Source organism: Solanum stenotomum, chromosome 12 (assembly GCF_019186545.1).
Source record: "Solanum stenotomum isolate F172 chromosome 12, ASM1918654v1, whole genome shotgun sequence".
NCBI classification, from domain to species: Eukaryota; Viridiplantae; Streptophyta; class Magnoliopsida; order Solanales; family Solanaceae; genus Solanum; species Solanum stenotomum.
The window spans coordinates 30,513,368-30,528,868 of NC_064293.1; the positions used below are offsets into that span (position 1 = coordinate 30,513,368).

A 15,501-nucleotide genomic window follows, 5' to 3' on the forward strand; every position below is an offset into this window, starting at 1 on the left:
TAGTGTTATAGTTAATTTGGAATTGTCCATACTCAAGATGCAATAAGTTCAGAATAAACTGAACCAAGAAGGTGTCATCCACTTTCATCCCCTGAGTTCGAAAGTCTTGCTGCAATGTTAGTCATCTCGATGATATGATTTTGCATATACAATGCGTGACCCATCAAACTTCATGGTCATGAGTTCAGCCATTAGTGTACCAGCGAGAGACTTATCAACAGAACGAAAACGTCCTTCCACAAACTTCAGGTATTCCCTTGCACTTTCTGTTTGTGGAATAGTGCTCTTAATGTTGTTAGCAACAGTCATTCGCATAAACATAAGGCTCAATCTGTTAGAGCGCTCCCATGATTTATGAAAAGACTTCTCATCATCACTGCTCTTATCAGTAATGGCAGTAGGTTTGTCATTCAGCAGAGCCAAGTCAAGATCCATCACACCTAAGTGGAACTGGACTTGTTCATGCCATTCAGAGAAATTCAATTCATTGAACACAGTAACAGACGAAGCATGCGAATGAAGAGGAATAGCTGCAAAATAGATATACACGCTCACAAATAAAAAAATAATGTGAATTCAGTAAAACGATAAAAATATATCGCAATTCTCCTTTGGGTAGATACTACGACACATTATCATAATTTAAATGTCATTTTTATCTTTAATAGGTAATTGAATAATTTTTATCAAACATATACGACACTTTGGATATACAATATATGTTTGACTAAAATATTAATTTACCTCATAATTTTCACTATTTGTAGAATGATAGATTCACCTTTGGGTAAATTCTTAAGTTCTAGCAATAGTGAAAGTCAATTTATCTATTTATTTTTCAATATATAGGCATTTAATTAACCTTCATAGATAAATGACAATTTTATGAGTGCATATTTTTCTTAACCATACTAGTTTGGCCATTTTTGTGACTAACAAGCTATATGAATACAAATGCATACAGAATCTCATAATTTTTTTGTGCATGTGAATAATTTTAAATATTTTAGTTTGACCACTTTGGTGACTAACAAACTATAGAAACATAATACATGCATCAAATGATCATAAATATTATATGTGTAGACATTAATTTCTCTAGTTTGGCCACTTTGGAGACTAACAAACTATATAAATACAATACACACATAATATCATAAATTTTTGTGCATGTGAATAATTTTATACATTTTAGTTTGGCCATTTTGGTGACTAACAAACTATAGAAACATAATACATGCATCAAGTGATCATAAATATTATATGTGTAGACGTAAATTTCTCTAATTTGGCCACTTTAATGACTAACAAACATCTTAGCATAAAATACACACATTATTTATTACTTAGTATAATGACCACTTTAATTTGTTTCACAATTGATTCATTACCACATAAACTAACTAAAAGAATAATAATATTATTTTAATAATAAAGCCAATAACTTGTGCAATAAAACAAAATTGTTCATTGTCGTTATTGATAACATCGATTCACTCAACATTAAATGAAGAAAGTCCTTCAAATTAAGTTCATTCATTTATTATTATTTTAATAATAAAGCCAATAACTGATGCGGAAAAGGTTAAAAAAACAATTCTCCAAAAAATGCCGCATCCATATAACCCTCTTTTTGATTATTTTACTTTATTAATTTAAACAATTAACTATCAAAGTTTCTATGAAATAGTCAAACTAAATTGTTCAAAAGAAAACGACGATTGTTCATAACCATCTTCACATATCGCACGATTTTTTATTTTTTATTTTTTATTTTTAATCCCAAATTATGAACCATGAATATAATTTTACGTATACATATCATGTAAATATTATTCATAAAGATGCAAGATATACGAAGATTATCCTTTCAAAAAATCTAGGCTCTGATGCCACATGCAAAATTAAATACTTCAATACATAATATCAGGATCTTAAACACGACAATTTTTCATAGAGATTGTTAGGGCACATACCTGATGAGGAAGACATCATCACAGAGAGAAGCGAAAGCGTTAGTCGTAAATTGGTTTCTACCTCATTGCCCTAACTTTATGTTACTACAACCGTCATCGATGAAATTATTGTAGAGAATATGTGGTAACCCTAATGGGTGGAGGGAGGACCAATTTATAGAGGTTATGACTTAATCTGGTACGTCCATCAAGTGACCAATGTATAGACGAGATATATTCCTTATTAAATATTATTTATGGTATTACTTGGGTTATAAGTAAACTTGGGCCATAAGTAAGAAATAATTAATAATAATTCTTACACAGAACTCCTAAAACGATTTTGTTAAATAATACGTATATGTAGTAGCTGTTGAAATTTACTTCTTTATATATTGAATCGTTTTAATGAAAACTCTAGCTTCATTATTAATTTGTAACATGCATGGGTGAATTTACATGTAAAATATATAGGCACGTGAATTTGTAGTCTCTCTGTAAAGCTAAGTATTTTATGTATATATATATATATTTTTTAAATTGATATATATATGTGTGTGTGTGTGTGTGTTATTGAATTAATTACCTAGAAGATTAGAAATCAATTCTCACTAAATACATGTTTTCTTCTTTTTTTTATTTTATTTAATGATGCACCCGTATTCTAGAAATCTTAAATTCGTCGCTGTCTCAGATAACATGAAATAAGGAATCATGCATTTATGCTTCAAGATATTTATAAATCTCCTCTTCATTTTTTTTTTTGTTTAGCTACTATTGGTAGTCTTTAAAGAAACACATATTATACAAAAAGGTGAGATTCCAGATAAATAATTAATTAAACGAAGACGAAGACGGATATTGGATATAACTTAAAGGACAATATAATAGTACCTAGCTGATCATGAGTATATCAACTTGCAGCAATAATGCAATTAAACTGTTCATATTCAATTAAATTTTTCAAATCCTCAATTTTTTCCCCACTATATAAAGACCTCTCGATCGCCTCTCTACAACCAAAACAGAGAACTCAAACAAATATCTAGCTAACTAGTATAATTTACTACAACAAAATAATACAACAATGGAATCGAGCCGCAAGCGATTAGGTCTCATCAAAGGGAAGCTAGTGAAGTCTTTGTACCGAGCAGCTGCTGTAGCATCTAAACCGATTCAACATGACGGATTCGTCGCGAATCAAGTGATGGACCGTCCTTCAACTATTCATCATCTTCATCAGAATCAGAATCATCAGCCAATTAAGCAAAAATTGGTTCCTTATAATCCAAATAGTACTACTTTCTCATCATCAACTACTAGTGCTGCAGTAGATTTCATACTGAACCAGGAGCAAGTGACTGTTCCACAAAAGCCCAAAATTTCTTTTTACGTCCCACCTGATCAGAGTACTCATGATCGTGAGTACTCTAATAGTAGTAGCAGTACTAGTACTGCTACTACTTATTATGCCAAGGCGATGCTTGACAATGAAAGCGTAGATCTAAAAGCAGCTAGCTACATATCAAGTGTTCAGGAGCGTTTTAGGCTTGAACGTGTTAATTCTGAACGGAAGGGGCAGTGTTTTTAACATCCTCACGAGGATGTTTGTGTTGCAGCTTCACCAGTAAAACAGGACTTGCTATATGCACCTATATGGCTATATATGTGTCTAATTACAAAAGTCTTGTAGATTAATGTAAGACTTCAAAATGATTAAAGTTTTGATGGAGTACGTATTGTATGTAGTATAAGTAACTTCGTCTCATGTAGCACTATTTGATTGGGTACGGAATCTTTCTTTTGAAATATGTGATGTAATTAAGCAATTCAGAAATATCTATATAGCTATAATTTCTACAATAGTATCTTCTTCATTTTAGGATTTTAAATTTAAATTATTCGCTTTTGTGAATGAAAAGAAAATGTACCTAGCTACCATCCTTTTGGATTCCAATCTGAATCAGATTTTAAGTTTGATTAATTTATTAGAATTGATAAAGTTAGGGATTCGTAGTGAAATTTAGTGATTTGATTATAATTCAATTCATGATGATTAGAAATAGAAAGTTCATATTCTTCTATCATTGATAAATAATTTATTCCACAATCTATGAAGTATCTCTTTCTTAGAGTGCCTCGGCGCAACTAGTTGGTTAAATCAATCGCAGTTAGCAAATAACTATATTTTACTCTTTTTCAAAAAATAAAAATAAATTACTATTACTACTATCTTTGTTAGTAGTAGTACATAGTTATTAACTTGTTTTATAAAAATAAATTTACTACCTTTTACACAAAGGATGGAGTATATAATTTAAATCCTATATTTAATATATGTTCCTATTTGATTAATTCCACATAGTACATGCACTCTAGCCCCCTTCCAATGAACATATGAAGACGCAAGCGAGAGTGAACCAACAACACCAATTCAAATTAGTCAGGCTCCAATACAAATATTAAAAGTTTGTTTTTTTATTTCCTTTCTTTTTGGAAACTTATACACAAAGCCAATACTTTCTGTCAACTTCTTCCATAAAGCAAAAGCCCTAGTAATATATCACACACCATATATACTTTCTTCTCTTTTTTAATACCATGCGTGCATTTCACTCTCAAGTTTAGCATCGATCCTCTTTCTCCCTCCCTCCTTCTCCACTAAGCAAAATCACTATATATATTATTGCCTTAAAAAAACACCACTTATTCACAAATAAAGTTAGTATAGAAATCATCAATTATATATTAAAGAATGGGAACAGATTGGGCGCCATCGGTGATAGCTGTTGGATTGTTCATATTATTATCACCAGGATTGTTATTCCAGTTGCCATCAAGAACAAGATTCTGCGAATTTGGGAATATGTACACTAGCGGGATTGCAGTACTTGTTCATGCCATATTGTACTTTTGTTTATTTACAATTTTGACTGTCGCCTTTAATCTTCACATATGGTCCGATTTTTCATTCCCTCCTATTAAGATTTAGTATTTTTATTGTTATGTTTTGTTTCTTTAGTCATGATATATATACTACTATAATTCATAGGTAATTGTTAAAGTGTTTAATTATGTTTATGAATTAGTGTTTTTTAGTATTGATTATGTTTGTGCTACTATAAGTTTCATTTAATAATGGTACGGTTATATATATAGACGAATTCAGAATTTTGATTGGGGTTTTGGATTTTTGAAATTACAGTTTTATTGGATTTTGATTTAATTATTTATAGATAGGAAGTGAATTTCTTTAACATGAATACTTACAAGTTTTGGCTAATGACTAGAACTACTATGATTCATTAATTATCTCAAGGTTTTGAATTGAATACTCAAATTCTCCCGCAATATGCTCATTGCTTGCATATAATATTTTATGGAATTTCGTCATGTTGATAATTTACTCCTAGAGTTACTAATTAATAGCCATTAAATTAAAAATGGATATGAGAATGCAATAACAGAGAATGGTGATGGAGAAAAGACTTATTTATTTAGCAACATTAGCGTTCAACAGACAGATGTGGACGTGCCGGAGTGGTTATCGGGCATGACTAGAAATCATGTGGGCTCTGCCCGCGCAGGTTCGAATCCTGCCGTCCACGTTTTCGTTTTTATTTTCCTTTTGGTCCTTTGAGAGAATTTTTCTGAAGAAAAGCGAATTATCATGTCATTTAATTATTTTATCTTGCAATTATTAACTCAGAAATAATTATTCTCCGTAATGAGATAAAATATGAACTACTATCTCTTGAGATAAAATATGAACTACTATCTCTTACCCACAAACTAAATGATTCCTAAAGAAATATCATAAAATATAGTAGTCAATAGGCATAGGGGTGACAACTGGGTGGGTTTGGGTCAAATTTGAGCGGATCATAATGGGTTAAGATAACAATGGGGTCAATATCCAATCCAATCCAAATTTGCGTGGGTCAAAATGGATTAGGTAATAGATTACATAACAGATCAAAACCCAATTCGATTTTTACTCAGCTTTATTGGTCTTTTAAAATATTTTAGTACCTAATAAAAATAATAATTATCATGGTTATATATAACATATCAGATTGACAAAAAAAGGTTAACAATATTTCTCATAAAATCAATTTAGGCTATATATCAACCCATTTTTTAATGAGTTGGATTGAAATAGGTTAAACTCATAAATGAATGGGTCAATAACCCACACAAACTTAAACGAGTTGGACGAATTGCACGAGTTGAGTTTGATTTTTCCACCCGAGGCGCATCAGGTGCTCTTGACAAGAGCTTGTTAGAGAGCCAATAAGCTTTGACCGGGTTGGCGTCCTCCATCACATCATGGGACGGGTTTAATTGCCTTATCCACCACCATAACTACTCCGTAAACTAGCAGTGGATCCAAGTGAAAGCACGAGGGTTCATTCGAATTTTTTTATATGAAAAAATATATTATTATATATACAAAATTAAAATTATATGATAAATGTTTTTTTTTAAAAAATCACTTTTTCATTATTTGAGTTTCTTACAAAAATCCTACCTCCGTCACAATAAACTAGTGTTCATCTACTCAAGTTATTACAATAATCAATTGGAATAAAAAAAAACTAGAAAGTGCTATAGATTTTCATATATTCCTTTACTTTATACGATTCTCATCATTTTGGTATTATTCTAAAGCTAGCTCTTCCTTTTTTTTTATCTATGTACTTTTTTTTCTCTCTTCTTCTGTTCATTTGAATACAGATACAATTCAAGATAATAATAATAAAAAATGAACGACTGGGCTGGTCCGATCATAGCAACAGCACTATTTGGATTTCTATCTCCAGGATTATTGTTTCAAATGCCAGGGAAGATTACGCCAGTTGATTTCATGAACATGAAGACCAGTTGGATTTCCATATTGGTTCATGCTCTCCTCTTTGGTTTGATCCTCATTCTTGTACTTGTTAATTTCAATCTACATCTATATGTTTAAAATTAAATTAATTACTAGCTAGACTAGTTAGCCAATACAGGCAGACTGTTTTATCTAATATAAATAAACATGTTTCTTTCAGTGTTCTATTATTAATATTTTGTTACTACTGAGGAAGTTCATCTTTATTAGGAAGAATAATAATTTAAATATATATAAACTGCAGAAGATTCTTTTCAGTTAAATATGTTTGTATTCAATACTTCAAACCAGAGGCTTTAACCTCTCATTTGTTAGACTACTCACGGAGCCTGCTGTGTAACTTAAATACATTCCAATTTTGCAATAAGAGTGAAATACACCCTTAAATTTTTGTCAAACACCCCTCCTGGCTTTTTATTAAGAGTTTCATGCTCCCACGAGAGTTTGAAACCACTCGTTATGTCATGTGGCAGATTGTGTATCTAAATATAGTTAGTCAAGTAGAAGAGTGTTTTTAAGGTTGTCAATAATTCAAAAATGAAACTAATAATTTACGTCAAGTTCATAAGTGTTTTCAATACTTCTCTCAAATTTCATTCTCATGTGTAATAATGACTTCCTTGGATAATTCGAAAGGGCCAAGACCAATATACCAAATGTGGCCTGCGGGCGCTAGTGCTTGCTTGATTAATTATCTGATGTATACCTAGAGATAATGTTGGGTGCTATGCTTATATGATTCATTCATCAAAAAGAACTCTGCTACTGTTCATAATCAAACATCAAATGTTCTTTTTCTCTTCTTAAATTACGCGCCCAACCAAAAAAGTTCACATAACTTGAATTGAAATGGAGTTGAACAGTAGTTGTCCCTTGGACGGAGATACAAATATCAAAAGAGAAAGAGGCAAACCCAGCCACGGCAACCATCACCCTGGCCTAGGTAAAAAGCAAGTGTTAAAAAATGGAAGTCCGAGTTGATCACTTGGATGTCAATGATAACATTACTTGCATCCTCAGACCCAAAAAAAATTAGAAACAAATAGACTTATGGATGATAAATGTAGCGCTTGACTCCTACATTACATAACAAATCTATCAGGACAAAAGTGTCAAGTATCAAATTCTACAGGTCAATTTTCACCTTCGGAAAGGTTAATTCCACAAGCTATGGTAAAATTTAGCCATAACCTGAGCACGAATTGCAAGTGCCAAGGCTTTGGCGAAGAAATCATTTCGTGACAACCTTCTTCTCAAAGAAAATGTAGGCAGGCGGATCAACTACTACTTCAGACACCAAAAAAGCACTCACAGTCACAAGGCAACTTTTTTCAATTAACAAAATCCACCAAACTTATCTCTTGTTCATCAACTTATAGCAGCATTGAGAAAAAAAGGATGAATCATGATGACCAACATCCAATAGAGTTTGCAAAAAAAGTGAGGAATAATGATCAGAAAAATCCGAGAGCAAGAGGAACTTGTAAGAAAATAACATCAGGCAGCAAAGACAGGCCTCATTCAATTCCATTAAATTCAGACTGTAGCCAAGTTCATCAATCAAATTCACCAAACCATTACGGGAAAAAATAGTCTCTCAATGACTCTGAAATGGAAGCAATATCTTCAATCAAGAAAACATGACCAGGAGATAATTAACGCAGAACCCTTCAAGCATAGTTCAAGCGAAATATGTCATTCTGCACGTAGAAACTTCCTCCTTGTGTTGGAATCAAGTGAAACATCTGCAGTCCATGAAAGGATAAAAGCATGACATTATAAATTTGAGATGCCTATAACTTTTGAAAACTTGAAAATATAAACTTTTTCAATATTAAATTATGAAACAACAAATTCATCACAGATTGTTAGTTCTGAAACAAGCAAACAGAAAAGCACACTATGTGCTTGGAAAGTAAGATCAGGTGCAAGAGGAATGAGAATAAAGAGTAGAACAAATAAGAAAGTGAAATTCAACAAATATCCTTTTTTATCTCCTTAAATATGTATGCAACGATGCAAGAAAATCTGTCTACATAACCAGTTTACAGTATTGAGCCAAAACCACCAAATCAAATAATACTCTATTTTTGTAATGAACATAGGAGCCTGCACTACAATGAGAGGAGAAGGAAACAATCAGTTTTTGTTTGGAAAGACAGGAAAATTCTCTACAAAAGCTAGTTGATTTTTTATTTCATTTTTCTCTTAAGTGATAATGTCTACAAAGCTAGTTGTTTTTCAAACATAAAGTGGCAACACAAGACCAAACGATCAAACATTAGATGTGAGTCAAAAAGAAAAACATCAAAATTAGTCAAAGCACGATACTCTACCATTACAAGACTGTATCTGACCCTTCTTCAGTCTGGTATAACAACCTTCCTAATTAAACTTTTCATTAATGCATTGTATTGTTCGATGAGGCTGTGAGCAATATAAGGGTGTTCACAATGTGGACAGCCAAGAGATTTACAGATTTGCTTAGTTTATCTGATTGAATTTATAGAGCAATATAAGGGTATTCAATTTGCATTTTCTGCCAAATCAAATAATAATAGAGCCACACCACTCATTTTACTTTTTGAACACACGTTTTTCTATTCACATTGTTGAAAGAAGTGATATCATCGATAAAGACAAGGAAGAAAGAGCACTTAAACACACACAAAGTGAATTCTATCAAATAATTGTAAAGTTGCTCCAGTCAGTCCAATCAAATAATTATAGAAACAAGCAACATATTACTTTTTATATGTAGGAACTTTTCCTTGAACTATTTGAAAGAAGTGACATCAAGAAAAAGACCAGGCAGAAGGAGCACTTAAGCACATGTACATAGGTTGAATTCAAAGACAGTAGAATTCAAATGTATTTGCATATCCATAAGGAATCTTGGTAGAACAGTCCGACTAGTGGTACACAAGTAAACAACATTTTCAAGTTAAGACAAAATGGCCTAAACTTACAAAAATATGAGTAAGGCTGCCACACTTAATCCAGGAGAACTCGTCTTCATACTATCCCAAAGTAAATGAATAAAACAATCAACTGATCAAGGGCAAATAATAGACTATCCTAGGATATCACAGTACACACACGGATTTCTTAATGGCTTCTTAAGAAACTGCAGAGTTATCTTCGCCATGTAATTCTCATACTAGAACAATGACATAATCAAGGCCACACTAGCGGGTATTTTGTGTCACAATCTTACATTAAACCATTGATTCTTAAGACCATAGCCTCTAGTTTGTCCCTTCAAATAATAGCAACTGAAAAACAAAAATCCACCTGCCTTATCCAAAGTTGAGAATCTCATGTAGTCCCATTTCCCTACCACAAGGATCACCAGTTCAAGCAATCCACAAATGGTTAAACAGTAAACTAGTGTCATACACTCCTTAAAGTACTACACGTCTACTGCAGTTATCATTAAATTCATGTATCAGGATTGCACTCAATGCACTGATATTCGAAATGCAAATCTAGGTGTCTTACTCCCTTGTTTAAGTAACTGATCTAAGATTCTACCAGAAAACCACAACAAATAATCAAACACAGTGAGGCAGCATCATTTAAATTCGAAAACAAAAGATTCAAGTTCGAACATTTCTCCTCTTTCTTATTTCAATGATATTATTATTTCAAATATAAGAATATGAAGTCAAAATCATATTTTTTGTGAAATGAAATAAAAAAGATGTAGTAACATTAGCAACAAGAGGAACAAGTTATATTTCTACAATTTTAAATAAATAGAAAATCAAAATCGAGTACTCAATCATGAATAATGCATGCAAATACAGCAAGCCTTAACATACAATCAATGGACCAAACACATAAAATTAAACCCTAGCGGCATCTGATACAGACAAGCGATTTAACCCTAACTACATTGCCTGTCAATGTAACAATCGGAAAGCAGTCCTGAAAATAATCAAATGGAGTAGTAGTAGAAGAAGTAAAAAAAAGACCTGACTGAACTTGAGGGCGTGTTGTTCGCCGGGAAGGCTGAGATTGCCGCTGACAAAGACAAGCATTCCCCCGGCAGCACCAGAGGGCTGACAATCAACGGTGTTGATCTGATGCTTGCACTGCTGGAAAGGTAGACCGGTGAGCTTACCGGAGATGCTTTGAGTCCCCTGATACTTCTGACCCTCAAAAGACAATACAGAACTTTCCTGGTAGACGCTAGCAAGTCCGGCCCGATTGGTATCGAAGGTGGTGTAGTAGTAGTCCACAAATGCCTTCGCTACGGCGTCGGGATCCATTAGCAAATCGGAAAATCGGTCGCTCTACTTCCCACTCTGATTTGCGTGTGTCAACTCAAGTCCAACAGCACGCTGCTGGCATGTAGCTTGCTAATATATACGAAGAGCCCTTTTTATCATTGCGCCGCACGCTCTTATTGTCTGAGCTGGTTACAAGGCCAAGGGCCCAAACTATAAGATTGGACTTACTTCATCAAGTCTTATACTAACAGCCCAGCCTGTTTGGATGATTATTGCATTAGTTTGTTCAAACATCGTCATTTAATTTGTATTCATTTTTTCACACATATACCTATTAAAATTAAACTTTAGATGAATCCAATGATTAAACAAAAAAATGATAATTAATGTTAAAACTGTATATCAAAGAGCACAATATGGACTATAATTATCTTCTGGATTGTAGTTCGCAATGCTTATTACTTCTTTTGATTTCAAGGATTTGCGCACTCTTTGAACTTTTTGCATTGTGCCCATCGGTGTTGCTGAGCATTGGAGTCATTGTGGTCAGCAATTCTCTCTTGTGCTTCACACTTTTTTCAGTTTTCAGTAATCGGTATGGATCTTCACTCTTAGCCCTCTAACACAAGTCAATTGTATGACTTCAATTCCTTGAAATCAAATACATTTTATTAGCTTTCTTATCTCAATTGATCACTTCTGAACTCAAAAATATTGTAAAAATTAGTAAATGGTTGGTAATTAAATTACCACATAATTCCAAATGTGCTGAAATAACCTTGAGGCCTTGGTTCTCAACCAATTATCCCAATTAAGTCTGAAAGCATCATATAAACTTATCTCAAATCATGAAACGGAAGCTCTAACTCAAAATTTTTTTTTTTTTTTTTTATGACTGGTGACCGAGCCAGCTTCCGTGCACTCAAACTTGGAATTGAAATATTACATTTACTACGACTTAAACTGGGGAATTATACTGTTTTTGTCAACATGATTATCAAAAAGAAGAAAAACGTCGACAGCAGGGTTCGAACCTGCGCGGGCGAAGCCCAACAAATTTCAAGTCTGTCTCCTTAACCACTCGGACATATCGACTTCTTTGTTTGATTCAATGATCTGCTTATATATAATCAAATTAAAAATTAGATCAATTCCTAGAATTTTGCAAGCTTATCCTGTCAACTAATTAGGTGAATTTTGAAAAATGGGTCCAAATATATACCTAGATACAAATAGAACCTGGAACCGCGTGCAAATAATGTAGTACACACTCCGTTCTATTTTATTATATGCCATCATTTAATTTGACATGATGTTTAAGAAAAAAAATGAACGATTTGTAAAATTTGTGGTCTAAAATAATCTTTAGATATTTGTGTGTTTGTAAATTACTTCATTAAAGATAAAAAGATAATTTTAAAGTTAAATTATTCCTATTTATAGTAATGTCACATTCTTTTTTAAATGGGCTAAAAAAGAAAATTATGCCACATAAAATAAAACAGAGGGAGTATTTGATTATGAGCCAAAAAGGAGCAAAAATGTGTATGACAACTGAGATAGATTGTTCGCACTATGAAACGATCGAGTTTTAGGCTATGGATGGACCATTTTTTATAATGACATTCTCCAAGGTAAGAAATACTATAGAGGTAACTCTAAATATAATGTTTGATAATAAGATTCTTCGCTTTTAAAAATTTGATCAAACATTAATTGTTGTTTAAATGTATTTTTTAAATTGATAAATCTAATACAAACAACTTCTCACTAAAAGTGCTTCTAAAAAATTGTCTTTTAAAAAATAAATTGATTTTAAAAGATTAGCTAAACAAGAGTCCGGAGCCTAAAGGGCAAAAAAAAAATTGACAAAAATTTCAAAAGGGCAGATCAAATTTTTTTTAACCAAAAGGGCAAAATCGCTATTGACGCAACGATTTTGCTTTGATGCTGTTAACAAATCAAAATTGCTGCGATTTTGTCCAATTTTTTTATTTTATTTTCCAAAAATCGCGACCCGTGCAGCTTTTTTGCGAAAAAAAAATATAAAATTATAGAAATCGCTGCCATGGCAGCGATTTTCGTTATTTTTTTTAATTTTCAAAATCGTTGTTGTTGCAGCACTATTCCTTTTTTAAAAAAAAAACTCCTTGCCTTGGCAACTTTTTGGTGGAAAAAAAATTGTGATTTTTTTTTCCTGAAATTTCTGCCAACTAGTCAATATCAAAAAGTTGACAAAAATATTTTTTTAGTTATTTTGATGTTGACTAGTTGGCAGAAATTTTAGAAAAAAAAATCCACCAAAAAGCTGCCAAGGCAGGGAGATTTTTCTTTTCTTTTTTAAAAGGAATAACGCTGCAACAGCAGCGATTTTGAAAATAAAAAAAAATAACGGAAATCGCTGATTTCTATAAAAAAATATATTATTTTTTCGCAAAAACACTGCACGGGCAGCGATTTTCTGAAAAAAAAAATTTGGACAAAATCGCTGCCAGCGATTTTGATCTGTTAACAGCGTCAAAGCAAAATTGCTGCGTCAGTAGCTATTTTGCCCTTTTGGTTAGAAAAAAATTTGATGTGCCCTTTTGAAATTCTTGTCAATTTTTTTTGCCCTTTAGGCTCCAGACTCAGCTAAACAAGCGGTTACTTTTTTTTTTATATATATTTTTGTTTTTTAGTTAATGCTAAACATATGTCAGATTATGTTCAGCAAGTACAGATTTCCAACAATTATCATTTTACTCTTACGGTTTGTTTGGTATGAAAATATTAATGTTAATTATGAATGTTTGATTTTTGAGTCAAGGGATTTTGGGATGATGAGGAGATGATCTTTGAATGTCACTTAACGAAAATATTTATTGTATTTTTTTTAGGGAAAATTGTATATAGTATCAAACTATTAATTCAAATTAAATGTTATAAACATAGTTTGATTTAATTGTACCTCATAACAAATTGTTGTTATTTCACCTCTCTCCTGGTGAATCTTGTTTGCCACTCTCGTTCTCTCCCTCGCTTCTCTCGCTTTTTATACAAACGCAAATGTATAAAATGAGTTTGTATTTGTATAAAACGAGAGAAAATTGTATATATATATATTTTCGTTCCCCTCTCTCCCCTCTCCCATATCTCACTCGCCAGTCTCTCCCCCGCCTCTCTCACTTGTACAAACAGAAATGTATAAATTGCGTTTCTGTTTGTATAAAGCGAGAAAATTGTATATACACATGCAAATACATATATCTTCGTTCTATACACTTATAATTATACAATATAAATATTTCCCTACCCAGTTCTCTTTTGTCTTTCTCTCTTTCTCGCTTTATACAAATACAAATTATACAATTGATCTTTTGTATATGTATACCGAAACAGAAACAGATTATATACAACTGCTTTCTTTTGTATATGTATAGCGAAATATACATATTTATGTTTGTTATGAAACGCAATTATGCAAACTATAGTTATAACATACAAATATGATTTTTGTGTTTGCTATATGTGAAAGTTGCTCATATTTTTTACTCTCACAAGCGAAGTTATTATTTTAAAAGGAGTTTGTTTTTCTAAATAATATATTTTGATCAATTAAATATAATTAAAAAAAAAAAAACTAACATGACTCTATTGTATGAATGACATAATATATTTAATAACAGATCAGTGAAATTAGTTGGAAATCATAAAACATTAAGTTTAAATCTTAACAAAGACAAAAACATTACAAAATTAGTCAATACGTATACTAAAAAAAGGTAAAGCCCGCACCACATACTTTTTAATCAAAATCATCATTAGAGATGAAATTCCGTAACCTAAAACATCTTGAAAGAGGTGAAACATAAAAGGACCATTTTCTTTTTCTAACCGGTTAGGAAAATCAACAACTGCCATAAGCCATTACTGATCCAAATTTAACTTTTTAATTCTCCTTTCCTCGAGAGTTCCATCATAAGAGAAGAATAATGAAAAGATAGAATGTATTGGATTTCATTTTTGAAAAAATTATACTAAATAATAAACATTTAGATTATATTATATAATATAGTTATAGTTTCAATTATTTTTAATTTGTGGTTATAGTTTGTGAAATTTTATTATTCTGTTTTCTAATTATATAAATTCAGAATTTTTATAATTCTTTCCTAATTGTATAAATTCAGAATTTGAATTATATAAATCCATAATTTGTATATGTTTACCCTATCTATTTGTATGCGATTTATGAAAAAATCATTTTAAAAAAATTCATGTTGGTATATTGGCAAGCGAAATATACAAACAAAGTTCCGAAAAAATCCTAAATGTATAAATACAAATTATATATATATATTTTACCTTAAAAACATGAACTTCTAACTTGAATGTTAAATTACTATAATATCCCTAACTTAGGTTGTGACTTTTCGAT

At 31.7% G+C, this 15,501-nt stretch overlaps 4 protein-coding genes and 2 non-coding genes across 6 annotated transcripts; 3 read left to right on the forward strand and 3 right to left on the reverse strand.

The window, feature by feature from the left end:
* Positions 1-117: 117 nt before the first annotated feature.
* LOC125847310 (uncharacterized) lies at positions 118-1,992 on the reverse strand. Its single transcript, XM_049526958.1, has 2 exons — positions 1,977-1,992; positions 118-530 (listed from the first exon to the last, which is right to left on the reverse strand). Exons 1-2 carry the CDS (start codon positions 1,990-1,992, stop codon positions 118-120), a joined length of 429 nt encoding a protein of 142 aa, XP_049382915.1.
* Positions 1,993-4,565: 2,573 nt separating this feature from the next.
* LOC125846473 (uncharacterized) lies at positions 4,566-5,101 on the forward strand. The gene has a single exon (XM_049525897.1). The coding sequence runs from the start codon at positions 4,711-4,713 to the stop codon at positions 4,945-4,947; it is 237 nt and encodes a 78-aa protein (XP_049381854.1). The 5' UTR covers positions 4,566-4,710; the 3' UTR covers positions 4,948-5,101.
* Positions 5,102-5,481: 380 nt separating this feature from the next.
* On the forward strand, positions 5,482-5,563 carry TRNAS-AGA (transfer RNA serine (anticodon AGA)). The gene has a single exon. It is a non-coding gene; the product is annotated as a tRNA-Ser (tRNA).
* A 1,061-nt stretch (positions 5,564-6,624) lies between these two features.
* LOC125846474 (uncharacterized) lies at positions 6,625-7,210 on the forward strand. The gene has a single exon (XM_049525898.1). It carries the CDS (start codon positions 6,721-6,723, stop codon positions 6,925-6,927), a length of 207 nt encoding a protein of 68 aa, XP_049381855.1. The 5' UTR covers positions 6,625-6,720; the 3' UTR covers positions 6,928-7,210.
* A 1,117-nt stretch (positions 7,211-8,327) lies between these two features.
* Positions 8,328-11,270, reverse strand: LOC125846470 (nuclear transport factor 2B-like). The gene is made up of 2 exons (XM_049525895.1): positions 10,827-11,270; positions 8,328-8,594 (listed from the first exon to the last, which is right to left on the reverse strand). The coding sequence occupies exons 1-2, from the start codon at positions 11,121-11,123 to the stop codon at positions 8,520-8,522; spliced, it is 372 nt and encodes a 123-aa protein (XP_049381852.1). The 5' UTR covers positions 11,124-11,270; the 3' UTR covers positions 8,328-8,519.
* Positions 11,271-12,097: 827 nt separating this feature from the next.
* Positions 12,098-12,179, reverse strand: TRNAS-UGA (transfer RNA serine (anticodon UGA)). The gene has a single exon. It is a non-coding gene; the product is annotated as a tRNA-Ser (tRNA).
* Positions 12,180-15,501: the final 3,322 nt, after the last annotated feature.